This window comes from Sebastes fasciatus, chromosome 19 (assembly GCF_043250625.1).
Source record: "Sebastes fasciatus isolate fSebFas1 chromosome 19, fSebFas1.pri, whole genome shotgun sequence".
Lineage (NCBI taxonomy): Eukaryota > Metazoa > Chordata > Actinopteri > Perciformes > Sebastidae > Sebastes > Sebastes fasciatus.
The window spans coordinates 7,622,222-7,639,857 of record NC_133813.1 but is presented as its reverse complement, the minus strand read 5'-3'; the positions used below and the strand labels follow the sequence as shown (position 1 = coordinate 7,639,857).

General features: G+C 39.3%; 2 protein-coding genes across 5 annotated transcripts in view; one reads left to right on the top strand and one right to left on the bottom strand.

Annotated features, from left to right (window-relative positions):
• The window catches only part of dcc (DCC netrin 1 receptor), a 330,153-nt gene that overhangs the window by 67,672 nt on the left and 244,845 nt on the right, over positions 1 to 17,636 (bottom strand). For all 4 annotated transcript variants that reach the window (XM_074617402.1, XM_074617403.1, XM_074617404.1 and 1 more), the window contains exons 13-15: positions 7,447 to 7,588; positions 5,025 to 5,135; positions 2,738 to 2,932 (exon numbers count right to left, since the gene is read on the bottom strand). In XM_074617402.1, the coding sequence (XP_074473503.1) occupies positions 2,738 to 2,932; positions 5,025 to 5,135; positions 7,447 to 7,588 (448 nt within the window). The remainder of the gene's footprint in view (positions 1 to 2,737; positions 2,933 to 5,024; positions 5,136 to 7,446; positions 7,589 to 17,636) is intronic.
• spina (spindlin a) overlaps positions 1 to 17,636 on the top strand; it is a 391,527-nt gene that overhangs the window by 181,723 nt on the left and 192,168 nt on the right. The window lies entirely within an intron of this gene.

Genomic DNA, 17,636 nt, shown 5'->3' with positions numbered 1-17,636 from the left:
CTCTTGATGTGATGATGCTGCATGTTCTCTCTGTGTAGCGTCAAACCCTCACATCAGTTAAACAAACACGCCTGCTCCGCTCCCCAGACGCCTCGCCACAGCATGAATTAATGATCGCAATGAATTATAAATGTCGTGTACATATGTGCACTCGTTCCCATGTGTGCATGCAACACGACGGTTGGATTTCATTTTTTCATTACTGCTCCATTACGAGACCTGAGACGGGAATTTTCATCCGCGCATAAAAATTCACCCAATTTGTTATCGTCTTCTTTGGCATGCAGATTGCTTGTTGTGGTCGCTAGGGAGGATGTTTTCTCTTATTCGTCCTTTCACAATTAGATTTCCACCTCAAGCAGCTTTCTTATTACATTTCTTTAAATTATTGATGGTAATTAAATGGGGATTTCATCATCATTATGAATTACTAGAACAGGGAGGCGCTGTGTCAATATTGGCACTTTGTCGGCAGGAGCAGATAGATTTATGGGAGGGGGGTGGAAATATTAAATATTTGGTGTTGATAAGTACATTGGAAACGTAAACTCATGGAATATTAAAAATTATTTCGGTGCTGATAAAACAGTATATAAGAAAAAGATTTGGAAAAATATATCAGTGATTAATCGTCAGCCTCAGAACTCCCAGATTTCCATCACTCCTTCTCTCTGGCTCTGCTGTACTGGTTCAGAGGTGTCGGACACCACTGCCAGTTTGCCCTTCAGCATGGCACGGAGCAGATAACAGTGCATTTGAAATTCACAGCGAGGTGTCGACCTGCTGAGGTACAGTCCACTGAAATAAGTGAAAATCAGGTCACATACCTTCACCTCGCACATGCTGTTTGTTCACCCAAAATATACTTTCAGAACTTTTTACAATTCCGCTGTCTTTTTTAGAGGAGTAGGGGGGGGATGGGGGTAGATAAATAGTCAACAGTAGATGTCACATAGAAGTGGTGTTCATCATCTGACAGCTGGGAACCTGAAGATTAATTTGAGATGCAGCTCAGCACTGTGTGTCAAGTTGTTCTAGTCATTCATAAGAAAAAAATAATAATAATAAATTAATTAATAAATACAAATATATTGTGAAAGTGTATAAGAGCATAGAACATGCTAGTGGAAGTATATGATGGTCATCTCCATGCTCTATTATGTCTCATAAATTGTTGCAGCAATTTTTGGGGTTGATACCATTTGTTACACAGATTTGGTGCTAAATTGAACCATTTTTTTCCACTCGAGAATTGATAAAAATGATCGATAATCCCTCCAAAATACCACATTGAGACTGTGATTTGGTAGCAAAAACTTTGGACATTTGGAGGTTTCTGCAAGAATTGCATTTTTCGGCGATTAGATGGCGAGCACTTCTGTTGTGTAAACTACTCAGAAATCCCCTAATTGTGAATCTACCTAGGAAAGCCATCCATCCTCTGAATGCTCTAGGTCTGTAGTTTGTGACTGTAAAGTTTCATGAGGCTGTGATTATCCTGAGGTCACCACAGGTCATCTTATACAGTGAGGTCAAGTTTCAAAAAGTGGTCTCACTACAATGAAATGGTTACTATGGAGACTAACATCATCACACATGAATACAGTTGAGCTCATTGGTTCCACAAGAGTCTCAGCTTTACAATACAGTGATACCCAATTTATGTAATTCAAGACTGTTTAGGGACCCCAGTATGCAGAAATATTTCAAATACATGATTTTTAGAATAGGCGAAAATAACACATTTATACTACATTCAAAAACCCATAGAACCCATTTTCTGCATGTGATTATCATAAAGTGGGCATGTCTGTAAAAGGGAGACTTGTGGGTACCCATAGAACCCATTTTCATTCACATATCTTGAGGTCAGAGGTCAAGGGACCCCCTTTGAAAATGTCCATGCCACTTTTTCCTTGCCAAAATTTAGCGCACGTTTAGAGCGTTATTTACCGTCCTTTATGACAAGCTAGTATGACATGGTTGGTACCAATCCTTAGTTTTTTTTTCATATGATACTGCATATTCACTCTAGCTTTAAAATTCTGCCCGCTACAACCTCTGAAAAATCGATTGCATTAATAGATGGAAGAAATTATTAGCGTTAAAACGAATTTGCGTTTAACGCGTTATTATCGCGTTAACCTTGACAGCCCTACCGGAAATACAATCATACTGACTGTACCTCGAAATGAAATGCACTCAAGTTTATTTACTTAGCAAGGTTAAGATAATTTAAAGTAGTACAAACCAACAACCAAGGAGTTTTGTAGAAAGTAGGCTAAACATGAACTAGAGTCAAAAAGTTGGTTTAATTGTTAAACAACACAACTTAACTTTGACACTTAATAATGAATCACAGATTCTAAGTTACGTTAAGTAACATTAGCAGTATTGTTGTGTTTCTTCATTATGTTCATTAAGTTTCCGTCAGACGTCTCTGCTTCTTGTGATTATCACAACGGTTTTGGTTCTTATTAGTGCTCATTATTAACAGTGTTATCTCCGTCAGCTTTGAAATTGGCCATGCCAGTTTTTCTTCACCAAACTTTAGCGTAAGTTTTGAGCGTTATTTAGCTTCCTTCCACAAGCTAGTATGATGTGGTTGGTATTGATGGATTCCATTTCCATTTCATATGATACCAGTTTCTTCACTCTAGCTTAAAAACTGAGCCCGCAACAACCTCTCCAAGACAGAATAGCGGCCGGGCCCACCGGCCCCCACCCCCCTCCTCACCTAGGTTTTCGATGGAGTAGTATCTCTGTTTGCTGTCCACTCGGACCGTCTCGGCATAGGGGCTCCCCACTCCGTAGCCGATGATGTAACCTCGAACTAGGATGTTTGGGCTGAGGGGTGGAGTCCAGGACATGATGATGCTGTTGGGCAGCGGCCTGACGTGCAGAGAGCTGGGCTGGTCGGGCACCTGACTCTCTGCAAAAACACAAACAATGAAACGTTAACAACAAAGAAGAAGACAACGGGAGGTGGTCAGTAATTTTGTAGCCCTGGCTACGGCTCTAAAGCTCCCCCTATTTGCAGCGACAGTTTCAGGTACTTAGATCAGCCGTGGCTAACAGATGCTAACCCTGTTAGCTGTGTATTAAGCCCTAATAAGCCCTGACACTTTGTGTTATTTTTCAGCATCAGATTGGATCAGATTAGCGTGCTCTCTGTCCTCAGGGGGAGACGCTTCATATCACTTTATTGAGTGATAATCCATTGAAATGAGATTTCCGTCCCCTCCCACGCCTGGAAACACAGTTAACATGGATGTGTTTGCTGCTTGAGTTGCATCCTGCTGACCAGGATATCCTCCTTTTAAGATTCTGCCTGAGGTCAACTTTTCTAATTATCCTGCTAGAAAGTATTAGGTGACCAAACCCTAGAGCTGGCAGCTTGTTTGTTGGATGGTTTTCTCTCCATTTTTTCGTCCTCTTTCTTTCATTTTTACTTTATTCGGGGGAAAAAAACATTATCCCCCGGAAGGTACCAGACCTAAAGTCAGTAGCCTGTTGGTTTTGCTGGCATTTGTTTGTTTCTAACCTTTGTAAAACCGAATGATTTTGATTATCAAATATCATGGTTTACTGTCCTCTATATTTTGGGAAATGTCCTTTGCAACGTTGGCAATCTGACCTGATGGTGGCAGTTAGTGTTTTCATACAACTCTTAAATGCAAACTTATAATACATTTTTTTTGCTTTAAATTATCTTCCCTTGCAAACATTATTTATTATTTATGTTATGTAACACTTTAACCCCCCTCTATTTAGCATTTTATAATCAGTATACAAACATTTAATAAAATTATTCAATATAAATACTAGGGCTGTCAGAGTTGACACGATAACACGTTAACGTAAATTTGTTTTATCGCCACTAATTTCTTTAATGCATTTACGCAACTAGCAATTTTAGGACTGTAGCTGGCTCAGTGTTAAAACTAGAGTGAAGATACTGGTATCATATGAAACTAGAAAATCTAATGAATCCAGTGATACCAACCATGTCATACTAGCTTGTGGAAGGAGGCTAAAAACTCATGCTAATTTTGGCAAGAAAAAATTGGCATCGCCATTTTCAAAGGGGTCCCTTGACCTCAAGATATGTGAATGAAAATGGTTATGAATTAATTAAATGTTATGATTTAAGCATATTTTTAATGCTAAATGCAGTACCTGTGAGGGTTTCTGGACAATATTTGTCATTGTTTTGTGTTGTTAATTCATTTCCAATAATAAATATATACATATATTTGCATAAAGCAAGCATATTTGCCCACTCCCATGTTGATAAGACTATTAAAAATTCTATCTATTTACTAAATATAAATTTAAGGTACATTTTGAACAGATTAAATACATATTTTATACTATTACAACTCTCTTAACTATATTGTCATTCATTTTCTGTTAATACAGCAGCATCCACATATGGGTGCTGACAGGAGGAGTTATAGTTATTGTTAAATACTTGAATAAACACTCACTTTACTACTATTATTGTATGTTAAATAGCCTACACACCACTCAATAGTAACAACACTCAAATGACTTTTTGTACTGTGATAAACAGAACGTTTGTCTCTCTACTGTACCCTGTGATCTTATAAACCATTTTTAAATGTTTATAGCTTATAAACACTATATAGGGGGAGTTTAAGTGTTTCCTTCCGTTACTTGTTTTTATGAATGTCTTTTATCTATTAGTTGTGTCTTTTGATGATACAGAGATGGAAATGCAACTATTCCTTATCGTACTTTGACAATATCTTGTAAAATACCTTAACTTTCCCTTATTTTTCTTCCCTATTCCTTCCTTTCCTTTCCTCTCTTCCACCTCCCCCCTCCTCCTTCGATCCTTCCCATCCCTCCTCCCTCCCCTGAGGTGAATCTTCTCTCCATCTATCCGTCTCTGCCCTCAAGTGGTTAAATATTTACTTGTGTTGTTGGGACAGTGGAGGTATTTACATGCTGTTGTACAGATCACTGCTTTCCTATACTCTTTGTCTCTCTGTTCTTACCGTCCAGGTCGTTCTCCGGCGTCTCAGCGGTGTACCAGTCACTGGCCGGACCCGTTCCATTGGCTGTCATGGCTGCTACCTGGAAACTGTACTGACTGCCCTTCTCTAGACCTAGAGAGAGAAAGAGAGCATGTTTTTATAACTGACATTTAGCTACCTTAAAGTGGCAATCTCAAATGTTTTCACCAGTCCACAGCTGTGACATCTGAGCTTTAGAACATTGAGTTGCACAGTGGGAGGAGTTACTTCGGCTGCAGGGTTTCTGCATTAAACTCAAAGACGCCGTTAGGTGACTGACAGCTGGAGCACTTTAAGGCTTGGATGGACATGAAACTCTCTTGGCTGTTTTATCAGTACAAAATATGAACAACTATGTTGTTCTGGCACTTTGGTGAAAAAAAAAGTCAAAGAAACAAGCCTGCGGACAAGAAAACTGCAGGGGGGAGCTACAACTCCCATGGTGAATTTCAGTAACAAACATCCAATCACAATGTTTAAAATTCAGTTCTATGCCTGCGCTAACTGTGAGCTTGAAGCTACACGTTGTAGAAACCTGATAAAATATTCGGCAATTATAGTCAGTTCACTTTCGGATTCTGGATCAGTTTGAGACAGAAATGGGACCAAGTCACAAGTCTTTGTACGCCTAAACTTTGAGTTTTGAGCCCTAAACAACTCACAATGTGCTCTTCATCAAATGCATTTAACAGAGTAATAATATATTACAATTTCAAAAATCATGAATGCTTTTCAAAATTTGTATTTGTTAAAACATGTCTATGTAAACACTTCCAACTGAACTTCCTAAAAAAAGTAGTCCTCATATTGCACTTTAATAGCATATAGCAATTAAACAGTACTACAACAGATGGATTGTGTATGTTTCTGTCCTGTCTTGTTGACCTGAAACTTGTAAGTCATGACTTGGGACTTGACATGAAACTTGTTGGTCATGACTTGAGATTTGACCTGAAACTTGTTGGTCATGACTTGAGATTTGACCTGAAACTTGTTGGTCATGACTTGAGATTTGATCTGAAACATGTTGGTCCTGACTTGAGACTTGACCTGAAACTTGTTGGTCATGACTTGGGACTTGACTCTAAAGTTGTTTGATCATGACTTGAGACTTGACCTGAAATGTGTTGGTCATGACTTGAGATTTGACCTGAAACTTGTTGGTCATGACTTGAGACTTGACCTGAAACGTGTAAGTCATGACTTGGGACTTGACCTGAAACTTGTTGGTCATGACTTGAGATTTGACCTGAAACTTGTTGGTCGTGACTTGAGATTTGACCTGAAACTTGTTGGTCATGACTTGAGATTTGACCTGAAACTTGTTGGTCATGACTTAAGATTTGACCAGAAATTTGTTGGTCATGACTTGAGATTTGACCTGAAACTTCTTTGTCATGACTTGAGATTTGACCTGAAACTTCTTTGTCATGACTTAAGATTTGACCTGAAACTTGTTGGTCATGACTTAAGATTTGACCTGAAACTTGTTTGTCATGACTTGAGATTTGACTTGAAACTTGTTGGTCATGACTTGAGATTTGACCTGAAACTTGTTGGTCATGACGTGACGAAGACTTTACCAGCGCCCGCTTTGCCTTGGAACAGACGGCTCTTTTCTTCCTCTTTTGCAGTTTTGGCAGCGCCTTTCCCGGGTCACTGTGCTGATTACAACACTTGTTCGCTCACACACATTCTCCACCGCTCTCTCTCTCTCTCTCTCTCTTGCTTCACCACTCACTTCTCACGTACACACACGCTCTACGCCCTGGCCATTCTCCAAATGACCAACACCACTCCTACAACAACTGAGTCTAGATAGGGCCATTCTCATTTTTACTTCGGCCACCATAGTTCTCCTACACACTTAACGCACGGGAGAAATTTCAGGTGGTTGCAATCTGCAACTTCACCACTAGGTCACCGCCACATACTGCACCTTTAATAAAGGTTTTAATGTGTTGTCCTTTAATCTCCTAAGAGAAGCTGTATTTTGTCATGTTATTTATTGAAATTCAGTTTGTTATTTTCAGACGGTAAAAAGGAGTGATTATTGCTGACAGCCAGGCTTGCAGCGGGCAGATCATATTCAACACACACACACAAACACTTGCCACTGGGGAATGAGCCCCTGTGCGGACGGACAGATGAAGATAACCATCAGTGGAAAACAATGAAAAGGAAGATCAGTTTCATTCAAATCCTGCAAACCTCAAATTGAAATAATAGCCGGTGGCAGTTGCAGACACACACACACACACACACACTGACACACACGCACACACACACACACTCCCGCTCAGATTTAAACATATGCAAATGCAGAGTTTTCTTTCATGAAGGCAAATGTTAAAGGTTAAGTCTGGTAATATTCTATATTTCTCTTATTGCCAACAAATCCCACCTGTGAACAGGTACCAGAAGTTGTTGGGTTCGATGGCCTCTTGGTCTCCACGGCGACCGGTCTTCCTATATTTGATCTTGTAGGCGGAGATGATGCCATTCTGGGCGCTGCGCGGAGGCGGCTGCCATGACACCTTGATGCTCTGAAAGACAATAAAGACAGAGAAAACAATAAATAAACTAATTGAGCAGCAAAAGATCCTCTGATTGAGGACATGGATGGATTTTGGGACAATGGGAAGTGATAGTCCCCCCCACTCCTACAGGGAGGAAGACCTCCAGACTAAAAGAGACACAAAACACGATGCTTCGTTTGTAGTCAATGTCGTTTTGCATCTCCTTGTAGTTATTTTGTCTATTTGTAGTCATTGTGCATATCTTTGTAGTTGTTTTGAGTCTCTTTGATGTTGTTTTGCGTGTATCTGTAGTTGTTTTGCGTCTCTTTGTTGTAATTTTGCATCTCTTTGATGTTGTTTTGCGTGTCTTTGTTTTCATTTTGTGTTTCTTTGATGTTTTTTGTGTTTATTTGTAGTTGTTTTGCGTCTCTTTGTTGTCATTTTGCGCCTCTTTGATGTTGTTTTGCGTCTCTTTGTTGTCATTTCCCGTCTCTTTGATGTTGTTTTGCGGGTCTTTGTAGTTGTTTTGTGTCTCTTTGTTTTCATTTTGTGTTTCTTTGATGTTTTCTGTGTGTATTTGTAGTTGTTTTGCGTCTCTTTGTTGTAATTTTGTGTTTATTTGATGTTGTTTTGCGTGTCTTGTAGTTGTTTTGCATCTCTTTGTTGTCATTTTGCGTCTCTTTGATGTTGTTTTGCGTGTCTTGTAGTTGTTTTGCATCTCTTTGTTGTCATTTTGCGTCTCTTTGATGTTGTTTTGCGTGTATTTGTAGTTGTTTTGCGTCTCTTTGATGTTGTTTTGCGTGTATTTGTAGTTGTTTTGCGTCTCTTTGTTGTCATTTCCCGTCTCTTTGATGTTGTTTTGCATGTCTTTGTAGTTGTTTTGCATCTCTTTGTTGTAATTTTGCATCTCTTTGTAGTTGTTTGCATCTCCTTGTAACATTCTTAATCATAATATAATTGTTTGTTAACAGTAAAATAACTATTAACGGAAGTTTAATTAACTATCAATTTGCTATTCGTTAACGATGGTTATTATAAGGTGTTTCCTGTCTTTTTATTTTTGTTCAGATGAGTCTGATGCTGAGCTGGTGTCTGTGTGTTTTTTCTGTTTTTATTGAATCGCTCTAGTAAAAGTCTCTGGGTGTGAATGAGTGAGTGTGTATGTCGCATATTTGTCTGAGTGTGTATCTGTGTGCGTGTATCGTGTGTGTTTGTTTGTGTGAATGTGTGTGTGTGTGTGTATGTGTGTGTTTTGCATGCATCTTAATTGCTTTATTTGCATGTTAACAACCCACTCCTGACACACACACACACACACACAGCAGATGTTTGCCCGGCCCCCAGTGTGCTCTGTTCTGCGAGGCAGCTGCCATCAACCATTTTGCTGATATACTCAGTATGACCCTGTACATGTGTGCGTGTGTGTGCGCGCGTGTCTTAGGTGAGATGAACAGTAATGAAGATTAATGAATTAGAAAAGTAGAAAAAAAGATTTGATCCACCTCTCTCTACCTCTCTCTTTTTGTCTGTCTTTCATAGCTTCTCCTGCTAGTTCAGTAGATAGATTTTATTTCTACTCCTCCTAAGACTACTCCTACAGCTACTAACAATAGAAATTACAACTCAATTGCACTTAAACATCATCATCAACAGTGAGGTCAGAGGACATTCATAAATTTGGGGGGCGCTGTAACAAAATCAGGTAGTGTATTTGATAAAATAATCGAATCTAACCTTTAGTGTATGTTTATGGTAATGTTTTGCTCCAAATGATGTGGCAAACACCCTGAAGTGACTGATCATCAACATTTGATCTATGAAGTATCATATCAGTAATTGATTTCAGTTTGAAGCAGTAATGTGCCAAGAAACATAGTAATGTGCCAACAAATGCAAAGAAGAAGACAGCCAGCAAGCAAACATGGATGGTTTCAAATACGTTTCAAATTTGCCTAAAATTGGTTTTGCAAATGTTTTATGAAGACGGAAATGTGTTTGACTAATTTATTAAGACTCAACAATTAAACACACAACGCATTTTGTGAGAAACAGTGAAAATAACTGTTTGTTTATAAAAAAAACACTCGCTAGGTTAACTTTAAAAAACATGCTGAATCAACTGCCAGCCAATCAGACACCAGTATTTCTGTTGCTGTGGTATACTTTTCACTCACAGCGTGAATTGAAGTGGACTGCCATTATATACAAAGCATGTAGAGCTCAGAACCAGGAGGCCACTTACACATGTACAGATTGTATCACACACATTCACACATCTGTTGTTTGTGTCATATTAGCACACACACACACACACACACACACACACACACACACACACACACACACACACACACACACACACACTGAGAGTGATGGTGTGTGTATCCCTCCATCAGCTGTGGTGTAAGTCATCGGGCCAACGAGCAGTTTAAATATTCAGCCAGTGTTACTGTGACAACGGCCACAGAGGAATTCATTAACATTTAGCTGCACCTGTTCCCTCTGCTGCTCCTCATCCTGCTAATTGATTACAGCAGAACTGATTACTGAGAGGGAGGAGGGAGAGGAGATGAGAGGAGAGGAGAGGAGAGGAGAGGAGAGGAGAGGAGAGGAGAGGAGAGGAGAGGAGAGGAGAGGAGAGGAGAGGAGAGGAGAGGAGAGGAGAGGAGAGGAGAGGCAGAAGGATGGAGGGAGAGAGAAAAGAAAAAGGACAAATTGAATAAATGTGTGTGTCGGCCAAATTCCTCCATATACTCCCTCTCTCTCTCTCTCTATCTGGTCGCGCGTCACAATGCGCTTCATTAGCTAATTAGCCACTTTGACAGGACACAGTTGGATGTGAGGTCTCCATGGAAACAATATAGAAGTTAAATTCATGTTGGAACAACTCCCACAGAGAGAAAAAGAGGCAAACCATCCGTGAAGGAGGAGAACATCACCGCCACCGCCACCACCACCAAACAGAGTCTTTACTGGGAGAAAAAATATTCCTCCTCTACTACGACAACAGCATCAACTACTACAGTTTAAATAACACCACTACTGATATTACTGCTGATACTACCTCTATTAATGCTGCTTCTACTGATAAAGCTAATGCTACTACTTCTATTATTGCTAATACTGATATTACTGCTAATACTACTGCTATTACTGCTGCTGCAACTGCTATTATTGCTGGTACTACTGCTGCTACTACTGCTATTATTGCTACTGATATTACTGCTGCTGCTACTGCTATTAATGTGGCAGCTACTGTTATCATTGCTGCTACTACTGATATAACTGATGATACTACCTCTATTAATGCTGCTGCTACTGATATTACTACTGTTATCATTACTGCTACTACTGATATTACTGATGATACTACCTCTATTAATGCTGCTGCTAATGATGTTACTACTGCTACTACTGCTATTATTGCTGCTATTACTGCGGCAGCTACTGTTATTATTGCAGCTGCTACGTCTATTACTGCGGCAGCTACTGTTATTATTGCAGCTGCTACGTCTATTACTGCGGCAGCTACTGTTATTATTGCAGCTGCTACCTCTATTACTGCGGCAGCTACTGTTATAATTGCTGCCACTGCTGATATTACTGATGATACTACTTCTATTAAAGGTCACATATTATACTCCATTTAAACTAGTTATTATAGGTCTCAGACACCTCCAAACCATGTCTCTGAAGTTTTTTTTTCAAAAAAACAATCAGATCATGCATTCCAGCATGTCTCTATAACCTCTGTTTCAGCCCATTTCCAAAAGTGCTGATTTCTGTGTCTGTAGCCTCTGTCTCCTCCCACTCTGCTCTGATTGGTCAGCGTTTTCTGTCAATCAAACGTCCTCAACAACACAGCGTCACCCTCCCCGCCCCCCTCGCGGCCTGAGAGCAGGGAGAGAGAGGAGCTAGAATAGAGCTTATAAACCACTTTAAAGTTTATAAACCAGAAACTTCACCCAGCGCACGTTACCGGAGGAATCTGATCAGAAATCGGCGACACATGATCAACATCTGCGGTCCAGATTCCAGGTTTTCCTGACGGTTTCTCTCAGGTAAATAATGCTGTTTATATCTCTGTTAGTTAGCTCAGTGTTTACCTCATGCATCAACTCTGTAAACCGTAAACATACACTCTGTTTTACGTCTGTCTTTACAGATCCATCTGTGAGAAATGACCGACAGAATCATCCCAGAGGAGAGCAGACAGCTGAGAGCAGATGGCTCTGTTTACATGGAGATACAGAGCTAACCCGGTAGCATGTAGCTAACCCGTTAGCATGTAGCTACATGCTAACGGGTTAGCTACATGCTACCGCTATGACACGGTGTGTAAACACAGCGACCATCAGGGTGGAAAATAGAAGATGTGAAACAGTAGTCAGTTCATTATTTCTGCTAAAAGATAAATGTATGGAAGATGGTATATTATTTACAGTAGTAGCTGTCTCTGTGTTACCATGACTACAGACCACCGGAGCTTAGCTTACCATAGTTTACCAGAGCTGAAGACTTTCTCCTGTACCATGTTAACATAACTAACTAACAGGTGAGATGATTACAAATGCTGTGAATAATTAATATTGTCATCTGTCTACTCAAATAAAGTTTGACTGTGAAACAGAAATGTGTTGTGTTGCTTACAAGTCACTATTTACTACCTGTATTCTGCTACATGCATGACATCAAATATATATAATATATAAATATCATCTGTTTAAACAGTGTAATTACATAAAGCCTTTGTGAAAGAACATGTTATATTTAGATGATGGGAGTACATGAAGCCTGTTCTGCTGGTTCTTGCAGACTAACTGTAGGAGCTACTTTGCTCAAGTTCGGTTGAGGAGGAGAGACAGTGACGCGCTGTGGGCCGGGGTCAGCTACTGAAGGTTCTCTCTGGTTCGACCAGGAAACCCTCACGTGGCTTGCATTCTCTAATGACGTCAGAATACAAGGAAAAAAGCGAATTTTTTTTCTGCACCCATTTCCGGACAAACGGAGGAGGAGAAAAAGAGAGAGGATGGTCTTTTATGATACTATGGTGGCCTGTAGACACACTGGGGACAGATATTGATGTTTAAAAGACATGGAAAAGTGCATTTTGCATAATAGGTGACCTTTAATGCTGCTGCTACTGACATTATTACTGCTACTACTGCTATTTATTGCTGCTACTACTGATAATACTACTGCTATTATTGCTGCTACTGATATTAATGCTAATATTACTGCTATTACTGCTGCTGCTCCTAATATGCTGCTGCTACTGCTATTATTGCTGTTACTACTGATATTACTGCTGCTATTACCTCTATTAATGCTGCTGCTACTGATATCACTACTGCTACTACTGCTTTTATTGCTGCTACTACTAATATTACTGCTGCTACTACCTCTATTAATGCTGCTGCTACTGATATTACTATTGCTACTACTGCTTTTATTGCTGCTACTATTAATATTACTGCTGCTACTACTGCTATTACTGCTGCTACTACTGCTATCACTGCTGCTACTACCTTTATTACTGCTGCTGCTGCTGCTATTATCGCTGCTACTACTGCTATTATTGCCGCTGCTACTGTTATTACTGCTGCAGCTACTGCTATTATTGCTGCTACTACTGCTATTACTGTTATTACTGCTGCAGCTACTGCTATTGCTATTACTGCTACTTTGTCACTGTTGCTGTACAGGTACAAATATTACCTGCAGCTGCAGCTACTATTAGTGCTACTACTATTACAACTGCTGCAAATACTAGTGCTACTAGTACTGCTGCTGTATTTCTTTTTCTCAGTTGTTGAGTTTCACCTCTTTCACAGCGCTCACTGAACTAAATGGGCTCCATGGATCAATTAAGCCGGTTTCAGATGAACTTCCTCTCCTTGTGTAAATTAGAAGTGAAGTGGCTTCAGGCTGTACTGTAACACTGAATCATTTTTTTTTTCTCTGTCTTGAGTGAAGCAGAAAATGTCGGCAGCAGAATTCCCTCCTGCAGCTGCTTTGTATTCAGATGTAGTTGACATTGTAAAGCAACAGGGCAAGTGAAGCCATGGCCTCGTTCATTGCCTTCAAATAGGCCGAGGGCGTCCGTCTGTTTAAATTATCCCTCAGAGGACACAAGTAAAATGCAGGGAGGTCTGCTGAAAGCTGACGGAGATAACACTGTTAATAATGAGCACTAATAAGAACCAAAACCGTTGTGATAATCACAAGAAGCAGAGACGTCTGACGGAAACTTAATGAACATAATGAAGAAACACAACAATACTGCTAATGTTACTTAACGTAACTTAGAATCTGTGATTCATTATTAAGTGTCAAAGTTAAGTTGTGTTGTTTAACAATTAAACCAACTTTTTGACTCTAGTTCATGTTTAGCCTACTTTCTACAAAACTCCTTGGTTGTTGGTTTGTACTACTTTAAACTATCTTAACCTTGCTAAGTAAATAAACTTGAGTGCATTTCATTTCGAGGTACAGTCAGTATGATTGTATTTCCGGTAGGGCTGTCAAGGTTAACGCGATAATAACGCGTTAAACGCAAATTCATTTTAACGCTAATAATTTCTTCCATCTATTAATGCAATCGATTTTTCAGAGGTTGTAGCGGGCAGAATTTTAAAGCTAGAGTGAATATACAGTATCATATGAAAAAAAAACTAAGGATTGGTACCAACCATGTCATACTAGCTTGTCATAAAGGACGGTAAATAACGCTCTAAACGTGCGCTAAATTTTGGCAAGGAAAAAGTGGCATGGACATTTTCAAAGGGGGTCCCTTGACCTCTGACCTCAACATATGTGAATGTAAATGGGTTCTATGAGTACCCACGAGTCTCCCCTTTACAGACATGCCCACTTTATGATAATCGCATGCAGTTCGGGGCAAGTCATAGTCAAGTCAGCACACTGACATACTGACAGCTGTTGTTGCCTGTTGGGCTGCAGTTTGCCATGTTATGATTTGAGCATATTTTTAATGCTAAATGCAGTACCTGTGAGGGTTTCTGGACAATACTTGTCATTATTTTGTGTCGTTAATTGATTTCCAATAATAAATGTATAAATACATTTGCATAAAGCAAGCATATTTGCCCACTCCCATGTTGAGAAGAGTATTAAATACTTGACAAATCTCCCATTAAGGTACATTTTGAACAGGAACATTTTTTTGCAAATTATTTGTGATTAATCGCGATTAACTATGAACATTCGTGCGATTAATCGTGATGAAATATTTTAATTGATTGACAGCCCGAATTCCCTGCTGACTCTTTGTACTGTAGTGCTGAGCAGTTTGTCCGATCGATGGATGAAAACGCTTTGAGGAAAAACAAAACTTTAACCTGAATCTGGAATTAATTCAGTGGGTTTCTCTTCTGTTTCTGTATGCTGAGCTATAGTGTGAGAGCTGCATACAGAGCACCTCATCCACCCTGTGACCTCCACATACACACACACACACACACACACACACACACACACACACACACACACACACACACACACACACACACACACACAGGGCCAGGTGAGTAAACACTCCCTGAATTCAATCTGTGATTGTTTGTTCATGTCCTCTGGGTCAGAGCTGCAATCACATCGACTGTGCGCGCGCATGTGTGTGTCTGTTAATGTCCTCTGGGTAAAAGGAGCAATCACATGGAGGCCAGAGTGCCTCTATTTGTTCTGCAATACAACATGCAACACAATGCTGCACCATGCAATGTGTGTGTGAGTGTGTACGTGTATATGTGAGCAGCAGTTAGGCTTTAGAACAATATATTAAGAAAGAATACACATGGAGGTGTGTTTGAGTAGTTGGTTCTCTGTGTATACAGAATATTTAGAAAATATTTTTGAGGATTTTTCAGTGATGGTTGCTGAGTATTAAAGCCACAGCCTGTGATCTGATGATAAAGTACCATAACAGTAACATTCAAACACACTCTCACATTGATCTACTGGTCTTTACGGTAATATAGGGGCTAAAAGAGTTATTTGTATTGCGAAAGATAGTTTTTTCAATTAAACTCACACAAAAATGTTCACATCTGTGGTTAGATTCAGTGGGTCTGGTCGAAAGGAAAACTATTATACATAGTATTCTTTTAGTTTTGGTATGTTTTGTGTTCACATTGACTTATTGCAAACAACATGCAAACTTGAAGTTATATCCAAACAGGGCTGTAAGAAACAATTATTTTCTTTATTGATAAATCTGTAATTATTATATAAATGTGATTAGTTTTTTGATTAATCGATTAATTGAGTAATGTATAAAATGTCAAGAAACTTGGAAAAAGCCCATCACAAGTCTGCAGAGACAGTCAGACGTTATTCCAAAACCAAAAGATATTCACTTTACAATTATACAACCAGAGGAAGGTAGCGAATCCTCACATTTGAGAGGCTGGAACCGATTCATCATTTAACATTTTTATTGATGATTTGATTATCTGTTGACAAATCTATTAATTGACGAATCGTTTCAGCTCTATACACAACATCCTTCTTTCTTAAATGCCTTTCTACCTCATGTATCAGGAAAATCACTGCATACATACTAATGTACATACTGGTAGGTGTTACCATGGTTACAAAATGATCTTGCATAAATATATAGATCAGTCAGGGGTGTAGTTTCCACTGGGGATCGGGAACATGTCCCTCACACTTTTTTGAAAACTGTAAATGTCTTTTTAAGTAGGTGCATAAATTATACAACAATTTTCATGGACTTCAAATTTTTTTTGTTGGACGGCCATTTTTATGGAAAACTAGTTTCATGCTAATGTGCTATTTGCCATTTATATACATGCAGGATATCGCTCTTTTTTCCTTTGGTTGAAAACCCCCAGAGACAGCAGGCATTATGGAAGATGTAGTCATTTAATGCTAACAAAACAATTGTTTTCTCTAACCCCCTGAGACCTGTGGGATCGTGGGCAATCCCAACCGACTTTACTGTCTTTCAGAAGCTGTAACACGTTTAGTTTTTAGAGCTAGAGTGAAAGTACAGACATCATATGAAACTAGAAAAGGAAGGAATCCATTGGTACTGACTATGTCATGCTAGCTTGTCTGGAAATGGGCTAACGCTCCAAAGACAAGATATGTGATATGTGTTCGATGGGTACCCACAAGTCTTTCCTTTACAGGCATGCCCACTTCATTATAATAACATGCAGTTTTTTGAATGCAATATACATCAAATTTGTTATTTTGGTGTATTTGAATATTTCTGCATACTGGGGTCCCTAAACAGTCTTGGAATTGCATAAATTGGGTATCACTGTAAAGCTGAGATTCTTGTGGATCCAATGAGCCCAACTGTATTCATGTGTGATGATGTTAGTCACCATAGTAGCCATTTCATTGTAGTGAGAACATGTTTTTTTTTTTATTTGACCTCACTGCATAACATGACCTGTGGTGACCTGGGATAATCACAGCCTCATTAAACTGTATAACCACAAACTATAGACCTAGAGCATTCAGAGGATGGATGGCTTTCCTAGCTAGATTGACAATAAGGGGGTTTCTGAGCAGTTTACACCACAGAAGTGCTCGCCATCCAATTGCCAAAAAATGAAATTCTTGCATACATCTCAATATGTCAAAAGTTGTTGATCCCAAATCACAGCATGGCTTTTTCTATGGTGTTCCTCAAGGTCTTGGTGTCATAATGTGGTATTTTGGAGGGATTATTGATTATTTCTATCAATTCTCGAGTGGTAAAAAATTGTTTAATTTAGCACCAAATTTGTGTAACAAATGGTATGAACCCCAAAATTGCTGCAACAACTTATGAGACATAATAAAGCATGGGGATGACCATCATATACTTCTATCATAATGTTCTAAACCGTTATACACTTTTACAATTTATTTTAATTAATTAATTAATTCATGATTACAACAATTTACATCTCAACTTAATCTTCAGGTTCCCAGCTTTCAGATGATGTACACCACTTCTATGTGACATCTACTGTTGACCTGCTCACTCCCCCTAACGACCCCCTGTACCTCCCTAAAAAAGACAAAAACGGGTCTA